Here is a 20150-nt window from a genome sequence, read left to right on the forward strand (position 1 = left end):
GCAATAAAAAAAGATAAAATTCAATAGGACAATAATTCTGGGAGTGACAGCAATCACATAAGCATGTACACCTAGAGGGAAGCCTAAACATAATGTACTATTTGAAGCCTGCAGTTGGTTCCAATTCTAAAATAATCTGGGAGCTCAGAATAACTGCACTTGGAAACATGTGTGACCAACCAGCTAGCAAAAATGCTAGCCAAGGCAACTATAGAATGCCAGGGTGGTTTCGTATTTCACTTCATGAAGGCCCAACCCTGTTCAAGCTACCAAGTATCTTCCGTGTAACACAGAACGAGACCATGACAGGAAGCATACGTTCTGTATTTAGCGATTACCACACAAGCACCTACAACAGGTTCTACATTGGAGAGAAAGAGATCAAATAATTTATATGATTTATATACCTTTCAAAGTATACACCACTGTAAAGCCCGTGATTAGAAGCTCCCTTAAATTTCATTATTTCCAACAATACTGCTACAAATGAAAACTGACCAGAAACCTATTGGCAGTGATTTAAGTTTCCCCTTAATGTATTGCTATATCATTAGCCTCTCTTACTCTATATTGCAGTTTGGAAGAAAGTTAATGGGGTGGCACGTATTTAAATGTTGTCCTCTTGATCGTTTATTAATTTTACAGAAAGCCCACAGCAGAGCAAGGCTTGGTTTATGACCATAATGCTGTGAGTACTAAACATGCACTGCTTATTAGAGTCTGCAGTACAAATCAGCAATTTATCGTTCTCCAACTGCTGGGTTGTTGATAAGTAACAAAGTTAAGGCATCTTGAGAACTATTATTCTCCATTACCACTTCCTACGTTAAATGAAAGTCGCATAGACGGTAGTAATTTCTTAGTCCAATCAATTTATGTAAGGATTCAATATATTCTTTTAAAATCAATTGTTTTTGGATGCAACACAAAAGCACACAGATTCTGTCTCAAGCAAGAATACAAATTATGAACCGTAGCTCCAGAATGAAAAGGGAATGACCATTGTTCTTTATGCTTTCCTCCCGACAGCGGAGCAAACAGCAAAACAAGCTATTGCTCGGATTTAAGGAGTCTTACCTTTGTTTACAATAACAGTATTGAAGAGTTTTTCAGAGCTGGCATCTGAGGCCTGCAACACAAGAAAGGGAAAGAAAGCATTACTACTGTCATTAATTTTGTCATCACCATCATCATCACGATGATTTTAAATCAATTTTACTACGTTTTAGAAAAGCCTAAAAAGGAAAGCGGCAATTTCCCCCAATCCTCCATAAGGTGGTGCTGGTTGACTGCGAGAGCCAGACCTGCAGTGCAGCTATTTGCTGAGGGAAGAAAAAAATCTGATTTTAAAAACATGTCCTTATTAGACATATTATCTGTGCAAAACATATCTCTATGAGATGATACACAAAGCAATTCAGCTCATTCGCATAATGATTTTGCAATTTCATTGACAGATCATTATTTTGGAAACGGTACTTTTTTCATATTTGCAGACATGCCCTATTTTTCAATTTTCTCTCACAAACTAGAAATGCCTATTATTTAATGCTAAGCTTCTCCTCACTAAAAAGTGTCAACCAGCACTCCCTGAAATTCATTTTTAAAGATTTATCTGATGACCCCAAGATCCCTGCCCCCTGTGGTAACCACGACGACCTTGGTGTTGAAATGAAAACCAGCCGACCTGCCCAGCAACCCGACACTACACACATCATCAGCATTATTTCCTTTCCATTTTCTAGAAATCACGTCTGCTAATTATTACAGTGGCTCCAGGAATGTGAAACAAGCCTGTTTAAACAGCAAGGATACAGGCAATTTAAATTATACACTAATGTTCTGGAAAATCAACATGAAGTCTGTTTGGAGAAAAATGCTATAATGTTTCAGAAGCACTGTATTTCTAGAACCTGAAAAATTAAAAAATAAACTTAAAAATGAAAAAGCTCCATTATACAGTAATTTGATGATGTCCATGCATTTAAAGTTATAACGGCTATATTATATTTACGCTGCTGTTGCTACCCCACCCTTGTAAGAAATCACTGGTCTTCACACTTTACGCATAGAAATGCATGTGTTGACAAAGCGAAGCAGAGAACGGTGAATAAATCTAGAAGAAATATAAGAAACAGGGTGCGGGGGAATCTGAAATACAACATATTCAGACTCTGGAGCTGGCTTTTGGGGACAAAGAATATGTCCAATTTAGTCTTTTTGTGTTATGTTGATAAAGATGAGATATGCCCCAGTGTTATCTGGGGAACAAGTTCTAGTTCTCAATGCAAGTGATACAGAAAGACAAAATATTGTTATTATGACTATTTTCCCCTTTATTTTAATTCTAATCTGCCTACTGTAAACGTGATTCCAAAGATTAATATATCAAGAAAAAAATGAATGCACGGTATGTGCAAAACAAGTGTTGAACTCTATACGTTTATACATAAGCAGTTTAAAATAAAATAAATCCTGGATAGATGTTTCCTTTTATTTTGCATGAACAAAAAATATGCTGAGGGCCTTCTTGACATTTTAAACATAATTAAATAAAACGGCATATTACAGTAGCTTTTCATAAAAATAAACCACCAAAAATGTGTTGCATGGAGGGGGAAACAAGATATGCATTAAACAAATCAAGAATATTGAGTTACAGAAGCAAAAATTACAGGAATAGTGTTGTTATATTATAATATTAAGTGAGATGTCTACGAACACGAGTTTCCCAGCTAAAAACTTGGAGATAAGAGCATTTCACCATTCCTTGATGAAAAAGTGTCTCTTAGTTCAAATTGGAATGGCTATGGTAAATTCATGGCTTAAACTACAGTTGATATATTTAAAAGGAAAAAAAGGGGGGGCTGTTAATTCATTGTACTAAATTGAAAGAACCCCTGCAGATTTGGGGACTACCTATTAAAAGGAGCTAACTGGCCCAAAGCACTACAGGAACAAAGTACTGTACCGTCAATGCAAAAAGCATGGGTGAGGAAAAGGTTCTTGATCCAGTTTTTATTTACACTTGGGGTATGTGTGTGTGTTAGAGGGGGAGAGAGAGAGGGACAGAAGCTGTAGGTGAAGAGGCCCTCTGGCTGTCTTGCACACCCTCCTTGGGGCTGCCACCCTTGTCAGCTCCACTGGGCTCCACACCATATTCTCAAGTAGCCAGTTAAGTGATCCTTATGTCTGAAGCGAACTTAGAGGATGTGATTATACAATGCCAACCGGTAAGTTATTAAGGAAATGAGTCTGACAGGATATTCAGAGTGACTTAGGAGTAATGCTCTCTAATAAAAGCTTTTCCAGCCCTTTAATTTTCTGATACATGTCACAAAGCCATTTTGTAACTGGTAAGGGTAAGGGGGGCGGGGGTCCTCAAAAAGGCCTCCATGGAAAAACACCCAAAAGAAAATGACAGCAATGGGACTTAGGCTAATCATAAAATGATCTGGATCCCTTTCTCCCCCATCCAGGTGGTTACAACTATGGCTGACCACTGTCCTGAAAAGTCAGAAAAGAGCTTCTCAGCCAAAGTCTTAAGCAGGAACTACAAGGAAATTCTTTGCTTTTTCTCGATGAACTTTCAAATTTAACTTGTGCTTTAAAGCATTTGTAGAAATTTGTGGCTTCTTGGATTTTAATCTTTGGCATGTTTTCTTTTTCATTGTTTTTTAGGAAAAAGTGTGAAATTCCTTATATTACCTGGACCATTTTCCTGGCTGATTTTTTTGTTTTTAATCAGGGACGTCTAATGGAAACGTGGTGAGCCAAGGGTTAGCCGGCGAGCACAGCTTTTCCTTCTCTCCTTTCTTAATACGGGGGCACCTTTACATACTAAAGGTCTTTAGCTTTTTGCTCGCCATTTCACTTCATCCCCCTCACTCGGTTTTGGAGGATGAGGGCGTGAAGTGGCTGCACCTGAAAGTGACAGAAAAAACAAAGCTCTCTTGGCTGCTTTTTATTTCGGGGGGAGGTGGAAGAAGATTTTTTTAAAAAAATACTGAAAAATTACTAGACGCCGTAGTTGGTGTTTAAAGAAAAGTTAAATAAGTCAAACAGATTGAAGAAAGGAACACAGAGAATGAGGAAACGAAGAAAAGCCTTCCGAGCAGACAGGAGTGGGACGCGCGGCCGCTCGGGTTCGAGGTCCACCTGAATTCCCTTCGGCCGCGGACCCCGGGCACGGCCCTCTGCACCCGCACGAGGAGGGGCTTTCCAACAAGAAAAGAGAAACCTCCTCGAAACTTAAGTGCGAGTTCTTTCCCCAGCTGCCGCGATACCGAGCCCAGATCTTTCGCTTCCCTTGGCACCTTGTGCGGGCCAGGATCCCGACCTCGCGCGGGGAAGCGGTACCCCGGGAAGCGGCAGCGAGCGCAGCGCCAAGGTTTTCAGCCCGAGCGGGCGCAGGCCGCGGCCCCAGCCGGAGGCAGGCGGAGCCCCTCGGGGCGGGTGGCGCCGAGGTGGCTCCGGTCCCCGGGCACGACCGCACAGCTCCGGCCGCCCGCGCCGCCGCTCCCCGCCCGAGCCCGGCTGGCCAGGGGTGGAAAGTACAAAGGCGGGCGACCGGGCCGCGTAAGGAGGGAAGGCGGCCGGGCCGGCAGGAGGGAGGAGGGATGGGTGGCGGCGGGGGGCTCGGGCGCGCCAGACCCGCCCCTGCCACCCCTGCCCGCCGGCCCGGCCGCCGCAACAAAAGACCCCCGACCCGCCGCCTCCCTTTCGACCGCGAGCGGCGAGCGAGGGAGCCGCGCCCCCAGGGCTGCATTACCTGATCGCAAAGGGTTAAGCGGTCCTGTCAGCCCCAAGTTCATGGTTTGGTTCCTGAGCAAGGCTCACGATGGGGTATCGTCAGAGACCAGGGGGAAAACCAGCCAAACACGAAGAGAAAACGCCCAACTCCGACCGGGCTAGGTCCGCGCCAGTCTCTCCTTTCCAGGCGAAAGTCTGAAAGCGGATGCACGCGAACCAAATCCGTACGAACGGCAGCTCCGGGGCGGCCGAGCGCCAGCGCCGCGCACACATCCAGCGCGGCCGAGGCCAGGCGGGCAGCGGGCGGCCGAGAGGGAGCGCCCGGCCCGCGCTCGTCCGCTGACTCCCGGCTGCTCCTGAGGCGCGCGGGGCCGGCCGGGCACGGCGGGGACTCGAGGGGCGTCCCGGGCAGGCCGGCGGGCGGGCGAGGCGAAGAAGAGCGGCCCTAGCCGCGGCCGCGGCGCGCAGAGCTAAGAGCGAGGCGGCGGCGGCGGCGACAGGACAAAGGAGACCATGTGCGGAGGGGAGGAGGGAGAGGGAGGAGGAGGAGGAGGGCGCGCAGCGGCGGCGGCTTCTCCCCGGCGGCTGCCTGGGGCTCCCCGACTGCCGCTCCCGCCTCTCCAGCAGCACTGCGGGCCGACCGGTCCCGGTCCAGCCGCCGCCGCCGCCGCGGCGCTGGAGGAGACGCTCCGGGAGTCTTTATTCGGGGCCGATCCCGCCGGCACGCGGCGCGGGCGGCGCTGCAGCGTCCGGGGCGCCGGGCGGGCTGCGCGGGGCCGGAGGCGCCTCCCGGCCGGAGCTCGAGGGCCGGCGGAAAGCGCCCGGGGCTGGCTCGGCTCCGGCCCGCGCTCGGCTCGCGGGCGCCTGCCTCTCCCGCCGGCTCGCCGCTCAAGTGAACTCCATCGGCGGCCGGCGCCGCGCGCTCCCTGGCTGGACGGGTGGCGGGAGGGGGCGGCGGCGGCACAGGCGGCCCTCGCTCCGGACTTCGCTCCGGGACTGCGCCAAGCGCGCCTCCTCCAGACGCTCGCAGCTCTCGGAGCGGGACTTCCTCGGCGCGCCGAGCCCGAGCCGCCGGTGCCGCCGCCCCTCCTCCGTCCCGCCCCGCGCGCCCCGCCCCTCGCCGCCCCTTCTCTCGGCCCCGGCGCCGGGTCGGCCCCGCGGGGGCGCAGTCCCCGAGCGCGACTTCGACAGCTGTCGTTCCCCCCGCGGCTCGGGCCCTAGTTCCCCACGGCCGCCTTCTCGGCGGGCGGGCGCGGCGGGAACTGCAACGCTCCGCACCCTCCCCGCAGCCGTCGCTTCCAGTGCTGCGCCGCGGCAGGGAAAGGCCAGTAGGCCCGCGGGCTGGGGTTGAGTCGCCACTAGGCCGGTCACATCTGCAAAGAGCAGGCTCTCTGGATGGCTGTGAGGGCTCAATGAGAAAGTGATGTATTTATGTAAACCGCCTGGCACATAATAGGTGCTCAATACAAGAGTAATAAGTACATTGTTGAAAATGGAGTGGGGTGGTCAGAGTCTAGTATTAGAAAAAAAAAGGTCTTAATCTAACCTTATCCCCACCTGATCAAAAGCTGAATGCAGTTTGGTTAGGTCTCAAGGATAACAGTGCATGAAGTGGCCGTTTGCAAATCCCGCCTCCCCTTAGTCTTCAAATCCACTGACATTTATACACTTCACATCAACAAAAGTGGAGCTGGTTGCCACCATCAGATGTAGGGAAAGGATTAAAGCAATGCCACAGCCTCACTAAATGCACAGCAATTACTATCATCCTAACATTTATCATCATTGTGTTCTCTAGCGCCCAGTGTAGCGCCTGGAAGAAGGGGGCTGAATGACCACAAACTTGGCCCCTGGTGGGTTCCCCTGAGCCAAACACTCCCACCAGAGCACCAAATCTCCCGTCTGTCCAGTCTGGTGGGCCCCTGGTCAGAATTCTGGCCGCCTTTGTCACTGTCCCAACCACAGAGGCCCTGCAAGGGTACCAGGCCATACATGGGGGTGAAGAGACCCTCTATAAACATCTGGAGTTTTTATTCCACACCTGCAGCTTGGCAGGGTCTCTTCTTGGTGCACAGGAAAAGTTGCTGAGATTGTCCCAGCACAAGGCAAAAAGGCAAGCAAGGCCTAGGTTGCAACTGCGAGGGTTCTAGGGTAGAACAGGCACACTAGGGTGGGTGAGAGCTCCTGATTTCCCTTCAGTGCCACTGTCACCTGGAGTGCAGCTGGGAAGAGAGGAAAGGGACAGGGCTGGGACAGATGTATACCACATACAAATGACATGGAGACTGGTTTCAAGCAATAATGTCCATTCTTCACCTCTCTGAAGTTGAACATCCATCACTGTTTGATTTCATGGCACTCTTGAAAAACCTCTCAGGGGGAAAAAAGTGGGTGCTTGCTGTATGGCATAATTTTTTCCCTTTAACTTCCAAATACAATTAATTTTGGAAATAAGAGGCTCTCCCTCTCTAGCTTCACAACGCCCCACCCCACCCCAAATGGTAGCATTATGTGGTGTTTCTAAAAAAAATTTTTTTTTAAAGATAGGTAAAAGAGATTTTTCTCTAACTTGACTCCCTGGGTAAATCAGAAGAAAAGAGAAATCAGAAGAAAAGGTGCCTCAGAAGGTGTGAGTCTGAAGCTGGATTTTCCAATTGCTTACAAGATGTCTCAAAAACCAGCCGAAGCCCTCGAGCCAGGGAGCATTCATTCTGAAGCTGTTTCTACAATACCAAGGTAGCTCAAAGGCAAACATTAAATTTTCAAGAAAAGACATTTAAATGTTGTTTCTTTTGGAGCCATCAAAATGGGACAGTTTTCTTATCTTGTTCGCTCATAAAAATCAATATTATCGGGAAGAAATTACCAGAGCTCCTACCGGGTCCTCTACAGGGTAAACTGAGGCGCACAAAAGCATGGGCACCTTAGCTGACCGACTCAAACCACCGCTTAGGCCTCTCAAGTGCCGTCATCAGGCAGCACTGCTGACGCTTGCCACGCCTTGCATTAGACTGTCATCTCTGATTATCAGGGATTAGGCCTCAGATGAAAGTCTGGGAGAGATCTGCATGTGTCTCTGTATCGTGATTATCTGTAATTGGGAGGAATGCAGAACCGCCAAGAGCTGAGCCTCTAAGAGAAGCCACAGACTTGGCCTCTGCACCACTGCATCCGTATCCAGCCCCCCTGTACCCCTCCAGCACCCTTCACCCTGCCACAGTGCCCACCACCACTTTGCTTCATTTCTCAGCCTCTCACCAGACACACAAATGAGTACATTCTGATTGGGTTCCAAGTTGCTCTATTCCCCCTCCTTTCTGGCAGGGAAGGAAGCAGTGTCAAAACTGGAAGGGATAGGGCTTCCCTGGTGGCGCAGTGGTTGGGAGTCCGCCTGCCGATGCGGGGGGGCGCAGGTTCGTGTCCCGGTCCGGGAAGATCCCACATGCCGCGGAGCAGATGGGCCCGTGAGCCATGGCCACTGAGCCTGCGCGTCCGGAGCCTGTGCTCCGCAACGGGAGAGGCCACAACAGTGAGAGCCCTGCGTACCGCAAAAAAACCCCAAAAAACTGGAAGGGATAAGCTATAGGACAGCATCAGAAGTAGAAAGAAGGTAGAAAGAAAAAAAAAGATCATCCGTATACTCGGTGACTGGATCCTGGTCAGAGATCTGACTTGCAAGAATCTAGACTTACTATGGTTTTTTTTTCCTTGAGAAACTTAGCTTCCCTTTATAGGAATTTTAATCTACAGATTACAAAGTCAAAGGCTGGCAGCCACCGTGTCTCTTATATTTAGAAGGTTTAACATCCTAATCACTAATGGCTTCTTATTGTCACCTTCAGCCTCTGAACCAGATCTAAGAAGGGCAAGTCTTACAAAGGGGAGGCCCTAACGAAGCAGGCAGTAAGAGTATGGATTCAATGGTCTTGCCAGTGTTAGAGCAATTATTTCAGAAACAATTTTTTTTTTTCTTGGCCACGCCATCCAGCTTGCAGGATCTCAGGTTCCCCGACTAGGGACTGAACCCGGGCCATGGGAGCGAAAGCCTGGAATGCTAACCATTAGGCAACCAGGGAACTCCCGACAATTTTTAACATATGACCAAAGATCTTAGGCATGTCTATGATTAACTAGCTGAATTTTTTTAAAAAAGCTAAATTAAAATATGGAGACTTCTTCCTCAATTCTCAAAATATATCTAAAGATAAACTAGGTTTAAAAACCCGGTCCCGGGACTTCCCTGGTGGCACAGTGGTTGAGAGTCCGCCTGCCGATACAGGGGACACGGGTTTGTGCCCTGGTCTGGGAAGATTCCACATGCCGCGGAGTGGCTAGGCCCGTGAGCCATGGCCGCTGAGCCTGTGCGTCCGGAGCCTGTGCTCCGCAACGGGAGAGGCCACAACAGTGAGAGGCCCGCGTACCGCAAAAAAACAAAAAACAAACAAAAAAACTAATGGAAGTTCTTCTAAATCAATCTAAAATGGCAGTTTTAAAGTTTAAAATATGAAATTTGATTCAATTTGTATCACTAATTACCAGACTGAGACTAAACATTTTTTGGTAAAATATTTCTTATAAATTCTGGTCTTCTGTTGAGTACCTTACATAGAAAAAGTTTATTAATTTCAAGGTGTTCTCTCTCATAAATATAACAAACTTCAGGTACTGCCTAAAAGAACACATGCTGGGTGATTCTTGGGGTGGTTTAAAGGAAGAGGAAGTCTTTACAAAAAATTTCCTCCAGTTTTTCTACGTTAAATTATCTAGTTTGAAAAGACCATGAAAGGGGAGTAATAACACATGAGTTCTGTCTCCCAACTAGCCTTGGGAAAGATGTCACCCCACCTGGCTTATTTCTATGTCTCCTAGAGGATCTTTTCAAATTCTATAGCTTTTTAAGCTTTGAAAATATGTTTCTATTTGTTCTTTGGGGAGAGGTTAAGAGCCAGCATCTGGTTGCCATCATGGCCCTGTCATTTCTGAGCCAGGAGACCTTGGGCAAATCTCTTCCCTCTCCCACCTCAGTTTCCTCGTCTGTAAAATGAGGTGACAACAGTAACTAGACTTTATAGGGCTGTTGTCAGTAACAGCCCCCCAGCGCTTAGTAAGCGGGATATACGTGTTGGCTACAATGATTAAAGATGACACTCTTACTCTGATTACTGCGGAGACGAACAAATAAGAGTATGTTCTGGTATGGCTGCAATGTCCACGGCCATGCCTTCTACGGAATTCCCTCAATGCAGATCCCCACAGTGAGGATGAAAATAACCACATGAACATCAAAAGTGACACCAATCCCCAGAAGTGGTGACAGTGGTTTGCACCACCTGTACTAGAGTAGAGAACCCCACCTTCACACGGGCATTACTACTGCCAACAGTTCCTCCAGACAAGGTCCAAACCTGGATATTGAATATTGCATAGCCTGGGTCACATAATAAGGCGGGAGGGACCGGAATAATGTGGATCTTCTTAACACATTCTAAAGTCCAGTCATGAATCAAGCAAAATATTGTCAGAGTTCGAAAGGCTTTAAGACGTGATCAACCTCCTAATGGTGAGGGCTTCAATTTCTTAAAACATAAAATAGCAGGCACCCCAATTATGTCACTCTGACATGCTAAACTATCATTTCCCATTTACACAGGCCCACGGTTTTATCTATAACCATGCAAATGGTTTCTTCCTGGTGCAGAAGTGCGTTTTGGTTCTTGTTCCTTTTCTTGGTGTGGGATACCTACTACCTCAATTTGGTTTTGAATTCAACCACATAAGGACAGTGTCTTTGCACCTCTATTCATGCCACAGCCACGGCAGAGGTATAAGGAACAGATGTGTGTCTGGAGACGGAGTCCAACACTTTATCATCTATCTGTGAGGATTTAATGCGAGCCTGTGATAGACCTTCTTTCTGAACCTACCTGGCTTCTTGCGGATATGATTCACATCTTGGAAAGTGTTTATGTGCGGTGTATCCCGCACGGTACTAGGAGGCCTACCTCAGAAGATGCCTGATGAGACAGAATGGCTGGCTGGCTGCGGTTCTCCCATTCTTCTGCTGAAGCTGCGGGAGCCTGACAAGTGTCTGGGCACCCTGATGAAGTGGAGGGAGACTCGGGGCAGAAGACAGCTGCTGAGAAGCCCAGAGGGACCTGCAGTTTGACTGTGGCACCTGGGGCTCCCTACCCATGGCAGGTGACCAAGAGCCTCATGTGGAGAACTAAGTCAACAGGTTGCTCGCCACCAGGAAGCAGGAAGCTCCCCGGCGCCAAGCTTGTCCTGTTTCCCACCTCTGCGAATTCCTGACCTTCAACCTTCCATGCTGTCCAGCCCAGGACATGAAAACTCCTTTGGGGTCGCAGGGATTTCGGCGTGCAGGCCAATTCATTTTGCACCGGAGATCGTGATCTCCTCCTCTAGTGATGTACGGTAGTCAACCCTAGGCGGCCTTAAACCCCTCTGCTCAGGCCATCTTTAAATGGCAGGCCCATTACTTATCACTCTGAAAGGAGACTGCAATAGCTCACGCTCTTACTGCTGTAAAGCAAAGGCCTCTACCATCGTGTGCCTGTGTTGCTACAATTGATCACGGGGCTGCAACAAGAGAGAAGTAAATAAACTGAACTGGGTTAGTTTATGATGCATACGATTGAGGTGCAGGGGGACATAAATATTTTCCAAGGGTAGAAGTGAAGAAAAAGAATTTTACTTTCAAACTTCACAGTGTACTATAAACTACAAAGGGGAAAAAAGTATAAAATACCATAAAATATCTCTTACCAAATCAACATTAAAGTATTAATATTCAGAATCTGACAATCCCACAAGAAAGGCAATGAAAAATCAAAACACATTCAATCTCTGCTCGTGTCGCCCAAATGGCATCGTACTTTGCACAGATGAGCACAAGCGCAAGATGATAGGGCGTGCCCTCCTGGTGCCCACCTGGGCTTGGTTCCCTCCTCCATCGCACCATTCAGCACTGATGGGGGTTTGTGATTTGGGGTCTAGAGACCTGCATTCGCTATGGAGTCCACGCTCCCTGAGGACAGGTACTCACCCTGCCCTAGTTACCTGCTTGAATCTCCAATACCTGGCTCCTCTCACTATATTCGCACAGAGATGGGGGTGGGGTAGGGGGACCAGAGGTAATTAAAATGAGAAATCGTGCATAAAATGTCTGCATGAACTAAAAGGATGGGTAGAAGAAAACGTGTAAATAAGTCAATGAAGATGATACAGTGAGGAAAGTAAAGCGTTAAGTTGAAAGGAAGATGCTTTTGGTGAGTCATCTCCTTTAGCTGTCTTTGCCGCTTACTGGATTTTATAATTCACGGTCCCTGGCCCAGTGGTTAGGGGTGTGGGATGGACATTAGAAGGATGTAGGCTTGAATCCAGTCTCGATCAAGATAGCTGGTTCATCTTGAGTTGTTACTTAACTTTTCCTAAGCCTCACTTTCCTCCCCTGTAAAATGGAGCTCGTAATAGAATTCAACCCTTGTAGAGTGTTGTTGAAAACATTAAATAACGAAACACGATGCAACTTGTTGTTGTGCCTTTTATATACGAGGAAGACTGGTTAGGAGGGCCTGTAAACTGGAGCCAGCCATTTCTCTGTATGGGGGCAACTGCGAGGTAGCTGGTCTGGTGGTTAAAAGCATAGCTACTGGGCTTCCCTGGTGGCGCAGTGGTTGAGAGTCTGCCTACCAATGCAGGAGACATGGGTTTGTGCCCCGGTCTGGGAGGATCCCACATGCCGCGGAGCAACTAGGCCCGTGCGCCACAACTACTGAGCCTGCGTGTCTGGAGCCTGTGCTCCACAACAAGAGAGGCTGCGACAGTGAGAGGCCCGCACACCGCGATGAAGAGTGGCCCCCGCTTGCACAACTAGAGAAAGCCCTCGCACAGAAACAAAGACCCGACACAGCCAAAAATAAATTAATTAATTATTTTTTTTTAAGAAAAGCATAGCTACTGATGACGGAACTGCTGGGTTCAACTCCTGGCTCCTCCTGCACTACCGCCTATTAGCTTTGTGACTGTGGACAGATTGCTCCATCTCTCTGTGCCTCAGTTTCCTCATCTGTAAAATAGGGCAATAACAGCACTTACTAGTATTACAGCAACTGCTGTGAGGGGTGAATGAATTACTGTGTGAAGGCATCCGGAGCAATACCTTGTCTTCCTTGGCTACAAACCATCGAGGAGTAGGTATTCTTAGTTTTGGTGAGACTGGCTGACAGTGGCCCCTCTTAGTTTCAAAAATTCAGGTGGTCAAGCACCCACTCTTCTAGGGGGAAAGTAAAAAAGGTCCTTTATGGTCCCATGTCAAAGGTGGACTTGACAGTCATCTCTAGTGGACGGATGGGCTGTAGGCTGAGGGAAGGGAGGACCGAGTTGGGGGAGACGGGGCCGGGGCTCACTCAGGACACAGGGGCTGTCACAGCCCCCATATGTGAATTACGAGCTATAGGAGAGGGGGCCCACCAGGGAAGGCAGTCCCTGTGGTCACTGGTAGGGGCGCAGCTGTCTGTGTGTCAGCAGGTGCACTAAGTGGCCTATTAGAAAAGGCTGCTGTGGAAAACGGGGGTTGCTGGGGAACCAACCATGTTTCCCAATTCTCTCTGCGAGAGGCATCTGAGCCACTTTGGACTGAGTGAGCTCCCCCAAATTTTCAACAGTTCCAGGGAGAGACAGGGACCCTTGAGAGATCTTCCGCACATGGACACGAATGATTCACACGGATATAGAGACAGGACCTCATATGGCCTCTCCAACCTTTTTTTTTTTTTTTTTTTTGCGGTACGCGGGCCTCTCTCTGTTGTGGCCTCTCCCGTTTCGGAGCACAGGCTCCGGACGCGCAGGCCCAGTGGCCATGGCTCACGGGCCCAGCCGCTCTGCGGCACGTGGGATCCTCCCGGACCGGGGCACGAACCACTGTCCCCTGCATCGGCAGGCGGACTCTCAACCACTGCGCCACCAGGGAAGCCCTCTCCAACCATTTTTACCATCAAAGTCACACCAGGTACACTTATAATTTCCGTTAAGTTTTGCACTAATGGGAAACTTTTTCTGTGTCTCTGTGAGGATCCTCATTTCTAGCTTCAGTTAGTCCCAGGGAAGGACTGTTGCTATACTAGGCCTGGGTCAGGCTCAAAATATGATTCTAATCTTCGTTTTAGGGCCTTGAAATGAAAGGGAGGAAGAAACCAACCAACGAACTAGTGAATCCAAGACCAGGAAAAGACAGAGGCCATAAATTATATACTATGATACCACTTACTGCTTCTAAGATTCAGCCTCTCGTGAGGTGCTACCACACTTGCCTATGTAACATATATTTTTCAAAAATGTTTACAGTAATTATGTCATCTGCTCTTACATCAACCCTGTGAGGTAAACAGAGAAATTGCTATTCTCCTCCATATTTCAGATGAGGCAACTGATACACGGTGTGTAAGTACACCCTTTGGAAGTGAAGGAGTCAGGATGATAGCAGAGTTCTAGCAGGTACATCCGGCCCCTTCTCCACCGTACCGGGGTCTACAGTCCACACTACTGGTAGATCTTGACTTCTTACTCCGTTGGCCAAATCTGGATTCCACATACTCCCAATGCAGAAATGCCAGTTCTAGATCTAAGTCAAAATAAATTCTGATATCTAAAATCTAGAGAGGTTTCAAGATCTAGAGGGTCCTGGTATAGCTGTTTGGGCTGTGTGAATACTACTAGGATATGTGAGTAGTTCACCTGCATAGGTTTTGTAGTTTGAACGATTACTTACATCCCACATTAAGGTAATTTGTGAAAGGAACACGTGAAACGGTGGCCAATCCCACGTCAGCACATCTTTCCCGCCAACCTTCTCTCAAGGGGTTTGCTCTCTTTTCCTGGAAACACGTTACCTGAAAGTATTAATAATCTCTAGCCTACTGGACATTTTTTTCCTCCATCTATACTGATGTACGGGGACCTAACAAAGCTTTGTGCCTTCATTTTAGCTTCATTGTAGAGTATCCTGATGGTCCAGATATTTACTTGCGGCAATTTTTGTTGGGTAAGAGCGCAACATTTGCTTCTACTGTTTTGGTGAACCATACAGTTGCTGGGGTACCAGGTGGGCAGCTAGGATGTCAAAGAATCCTCCTGGCTTAGCTTTCCTGAAAGCATTCATATTGACCAATATTTCTGATTTTTCACCCTTGTTCTGGTCTCAGTTTTCCTCCCTGTCCCTTCCACACTGTCAAAATGGGGTGGGACACTCGAACATGGCCATTCCAATAGCCTCTGTCTCTGTGGCTCTACCCATCAAACGAGCGTACTTTGCCAACGGTCAACTACCATACAAATGCCAGTTGCTAGGATCATTCACTGCAGTTACATAGGGTGAGGGCAAGCCTGCATGCCTGCAAAGACCTGCGAACCCCTCTCCTCTCTGGTCCTGTACAGTCTCCATTTACAGACCTTTGCTGCAAATTAATTAAACCAGCACTTTCTTCTTCTGCTCCAAACTACAGCTTATCTGGAAGGTTTCCTTAGGGAAATCTATCCAAGACGATGTCTGACAGGCATTACCTGTTCCTTGGTTCACCTCTGGACACTGTTATTCCTTTAGGGGCACAAATGTCCTCGGTGGGAATAAGACACAACTTTGGAGAGCAAAGATTCAATCCCTTGAGGGCCACACTGTGTCCTTACACACACATCCCACCCCACCATCATCATTCCCCTAAACATCTAGAGTGTACTCGCATGCCTTACATGTGGTCAATAAAGAGTGTCAGGTCAACGAGTCAATGAGTGAATGACCATATCTCTGCCAACTAAAACACAAGAGAATGAAGACATTGTTTCAAAAATAAACTGTAAAGTCCTTTCCACAAATTGCCACCAGTTTAGCTTTTCATGGAACGTAGAAACCCATCATCACAAGGCTAACAACAGAGCACATTTAAATTCTCTTGAAAATTGATTACTAATTAAAATACCACATCAACCACTGAGGTTGCTACTCTCTCGATGTGGCCTGCGATAATTCTATACCTGCAGGCTACTTTCCCATGGGAAGGTGGAGCTTAAGCCCTCTACCCTGGAATCTGGGCTGGACCTGTAACCGTTCTGAACAATAAAATGTGGAGGAAGTGATGATCTGGACCTTCTGAGCTTGTTAAGGTATTAAGAAAACTTCTTCAGGTGTTAAGCAGCTTCTGCTTCTATCCTCTTGGAATGCAGACACCATGTGGTGGGGAAGCCCAAGGAAGCACACATGGAGGAGAATTAAAGCCATGGGACCAAAGACTTAGCTGAGTTCCCAGCCAACTTAGCTGAGTTGCCAGCCCTGTGAATAAGCCTCTTGGAAGTTGCTCCTTCAGCCCCGGCTGCGCTTGCCTCAGTTGATGCCATGTGCAACAGAGAGACGCTGTCTTTGAAGAGCCCTGCCCAAACTGCAAAATCGTTAGCAAATAAGTAAAGCTGTTGTGTTTTAAGCTATGAAATGTGTAGTTTGTTACAAAGCAATTGGTAATGGACACGACCATCGAAGGCAGCGCCAACATTCAGAAAAAGGAAGATGAACACGTGCCAGGATGAGACATGCCATGAGCATCACCTTTGCTTTCCAGCCTCTGCAAGGGAATGACAAGGACCTTGAAGTTAGAGAAAGGACACTACTAAAATAGAGATAAATAACGGCGACCGAAAAATCCTGAAGGAAGAAAAAATCACTGCCACAATAAGGAAAAGTTTTCTATTTGATAAAGTAGAAGAAAACTTAACATGACAGTGTTAATGAAAGAATAAATCTGAAATCTCCCTTTCCTTTTGGAGGCTGCGAATGTTTGCAAAACTAAAAAGTCTTTAGTAATCCCTGCTTTTATCTAAAACAGATTTGCAGTTTTAAGCACAGCCTCATGAAACTGCAGGTTCAAAGGGACCTGAAACCGAATTAGCATGAAATCTGGAATTCTCATTTCCACCAAATGCACAGCTGCCATCTGACAGCTCTGCTGGGATTTCGGTTTCAAATAGAAACTGAAAGTAGCTGAGGTGGCGTGGGCCAGGGGCTCCGCGCTTCCAATCCTCGCTCCTTCCACACGCTCACACATTCAAGGGGGGTCTCAGAGGTCCGCCTAAAACCTTCGGTGATGAAGCAAACCCCCTGTGTGGCAACCCACCCATCAAAACTAATGGGGGAAAAACCCAAAGCCAGGAATGGGTTTTAAGTAAGGAGGGTTGGGGGTTGCCCCCATATATAATATGAATATTTTGCTAATATTTTTAGGAGTGCTAAATGTTTTGTAAGTAAATTCCCACAGAGTGAAACTACTAGGACTGAGTTGGTAGGGGGAGGGGGAGAACCCTTTCCCAGGTTTTGCATCACAAATGTCAAGACACCCACACTCCACACACTCAAATTTAAATACCAGCAGGTATGCTGATTCTCTTTCATGATTCATTTAACATCCTCTCAGCTTTCTCCTGAGGCAATGACAACTCTAAGCAACTCCATTTAATTCTGGAAAACCCAAGGGGGTTTGCTTTGCCTACTGCTGAAACACCATCACCTCTGGGACCAAATGTTACACTTCTTTGTATAGGGAAGTGGAGGGGAAGAAGATTCTATGTGTCTGAACCCCCTGAGGAATACAGGTGCTACAGGAGGATGTTCCCACCCCTGGTAGAAAGGGTGGATTTGCCCAGAGCCATCCCAAACTTCCTCCTCTGATCCCTGTATGACCAACTGCATGAATTCAAGTGACAGCTGGCGGGGCTGCACTCACAGCACATGAAAAGCAGGCTGCAGGCCTGCGGGGAGCGAGAGGCAGGGCCCCCTCCTTCCCCACTTGCCTCCCGCCCGCCGTCTGGGTCCTCTGTCCACCAGGCCCCACCCCCAGCCATCTGCTCCTGAACCAGGGCAGGGGCGTTAACATCCCCGCCAAGGCAAGAGATGGGGATGGGGCCTGGGTGGACGGCAAGGGTGGTCCTTCAGAGGCCTGCTTTGACCCAGGTTTGTGCCTCCTTAGAAGTTAGTGTACAATTTTTCGTATTCTCCAGGAGGAAAAAAAAATGTAGTGAGCATCTGGTATTTACACAGAATCTTAGAGGGAGTTGACGGATTTAATTACAAGTGTTAGCAAAACAGGAAAATTGTAGCCAGGCTTTCAAATAGCCACTCGCCTATAAGTAACAAGACTTTCCTTTGTGCTGCTGGTAAAGAATGCAATTGATTTTCCTAGAGATGAGTTTTCTTGGAGAGGGGGAGGTTGATAAAAATACAGTTGTTGGCTGGTAGCTTTTACGTAAATTTATGATGTCCTTCTTATACAAAGATCAAACTGCAAACAACATTCGACCAGGCTGTGTGCTCTGAGTTGTTTTCTCATTCCCACTAGTGGTGATGGATGGATTTTCTCTCTGTTACTAGTGCTCACTTAGAGCTGACAACATGTATTTATGAAATGACTGGTGGGTTTAAAGATACAACATAAGGTCAGGAAAACGGTTACAAATAACTAGCCTATACGAGGATTAGAGAAATTAGCTGACCGTCATTGGCAGCAGGCTCTGGTGAGATTTTTTTTACATTTATTTATTTATTTTTGGCTGTGTTGGGTCTTCGTTGCTGCGTGTGGGCTTCCTCTAGTTGCAGCGAGCGGCGGCTACTCTTTGTTGCGGTGTGCGGGCTTCTCATTGCAGTGGCTTCTCTTGTCGCGGAGCACGGGCTTCAGTAGTTGTGGCACGTGAGCTCAGTAGTTGTGGCTCACAGGCTCTAGAGCACAGGCTCAGTAGTTGTGGCGCACGGGCTTAGTTGCTCCGCGGCATGTGGGATCTTCCCGGACCAGGGCTCGAACCCGCGTCCCCTGCATTGGCAGGCAGATTCTTAACCACTGCGCCACCAAGGGAAGTCCCGCTGGTGAGTTTTAAAAACTGGTTGCAGGGCTATTGCAGACCATTACAGGAGGTTAGGTGTCAAAAAACACTGTACTGAATTAGCAAAGTCAGGAGACCTGGGTGTTAGAACAGGCCCGTGGCACCTAGTTTCGGCTTTGGGAAAGTCACTGAAACTTCTGTTCACCATTAAAATGCACAGAGGTTGGGATGAATCATCTCTCTCTTGCTCTTTTCCATATATAAGATCTTGTGAGCATACTTGATCTAATATCTAGATGATAAACAGAGAACAGTATCTGTGCCAGACAAGAGTATTTTCCTCTGTCCATTTTCTTAGAGGTTCCGCTATTAATTTCTAAGGAGGGCACACTGTTTGACATACCTTTTCTGGGGCGTCCCACTCTCTTGGAATTTCCTGACAGATCAGTGAAATGTCAGAAGTATGCTATGGTTTACATTTCATCCTTCCAACTGGTAAGTACCATTTAACTTTCTCATCAAAACCATCAAGGCACCAGTGAGCCCCTCCAGCTCTGTGTCTCTGTCACTTGGTACCACGTGCTCGTTAAACGCATTTGTCTGCGTTGTGTTTTAAAAGCAAAACCAAAAGGGTTAATGTGTCATCATGCTCTCTTTAATCTGAAATCCACAGGGAAAGGACTTCAGAAAGAAAGGAAAAACACACACACACACCCCCTACACACACACACACACACACACACACACACACACGTCAGAAAACTGCACAAGTGGAAGCTGGCCTTTGTCTTCCTCAGGCTGCTCTGAGCCAAGGCAATGTGCAGACCACATTGGGAACCAATTTAATCATTTCTGACTTCTCGACAATCAAATAAAACAATAACTAGCCTGAACTGGGCTCGAAGGGGAAGAGGACCACATGTATTTCCTCTCAGGATTTTTTTTTTTTTTTTAACATGAAAGTTTGGCTTGAAAAGAACTTCTTGCACAGACACATGTGGCCTCAATAGGATGGATCTTTAACTGATGAGACAGATTCCAGATTCAGGCACACAGTATCAGGATTTAAATCCTCAGAATTTGGTAATGGAAAGTTTGGGTCACATTAAGGGCTGTGGGATCCAGGGATAAAATTTAGTTTTGAATTAGCCTCTTGGGCAGCCCAAGCACTCCCCCTAAGAAGCACCATATGTCTCCAATTCTACGTCATTCCTTCTTTCCTGGTACTTCCCACTTGATGGACCAGAAAATTCCTGGCTTTAGACCACTTCCCTGTGTATTTATTGTTGACTCCCACCTTTGGAATTACTCTTTTTTTTAAGCTCTCTTTTAAAATAGTTCCTGACTTTCTATTTTGAAAAACTTCAAACTTATAAGAAAGATGAAAGGATGGTAGGAATAATACCCAAGCGCCTTCATTTATATTCCCTGATTGGTAACATGTTAGCACAGCTACTTTACCTCTGGCTACTCTTGAACTGTATTAAGACACACACACACCATGGAATATCTGTTTGCTATTTACT

The 20150-nt window shown here is 47.4% G+C and overlaps 1 protein-coding gene across 1 annotated transcript in view; it reads right to left on the reverse strand.

Moving 5' to 3' along the window:
* AUTS2 (activator of transcription and developmental regulator AUTS2) overlaps window positions 1-20150 on the reverse strand; it is a 1122376-nt gene that overhangs the window by 84365 nt on the left and 1017861 nt on the right. Inside the window, exon 6 of the mRNA XM_079944557.1 lies at window positions 1078-1129. Within this exon, the coding sequence (XP_079800683.1) occupies window positions 1078-1129 (52 nt within the window). The remainder of the gene's footprint in view (window positions 1-1077; window positions 1130-20150) is intronic.

Source organism: Stenella coeruleoalba (genome assembly GCF_951394435.1).
Source record: "Stenella coeruleoalba genome assembly, chromosome: 15".
Classification (NCBI taxonomy): domain Eukaryota; kingdom Metazoa; phylum Chordata; class Mammalia; order Artiodactyla; family Delphinidae; genus Stenella; species Stenella coeruleoalba.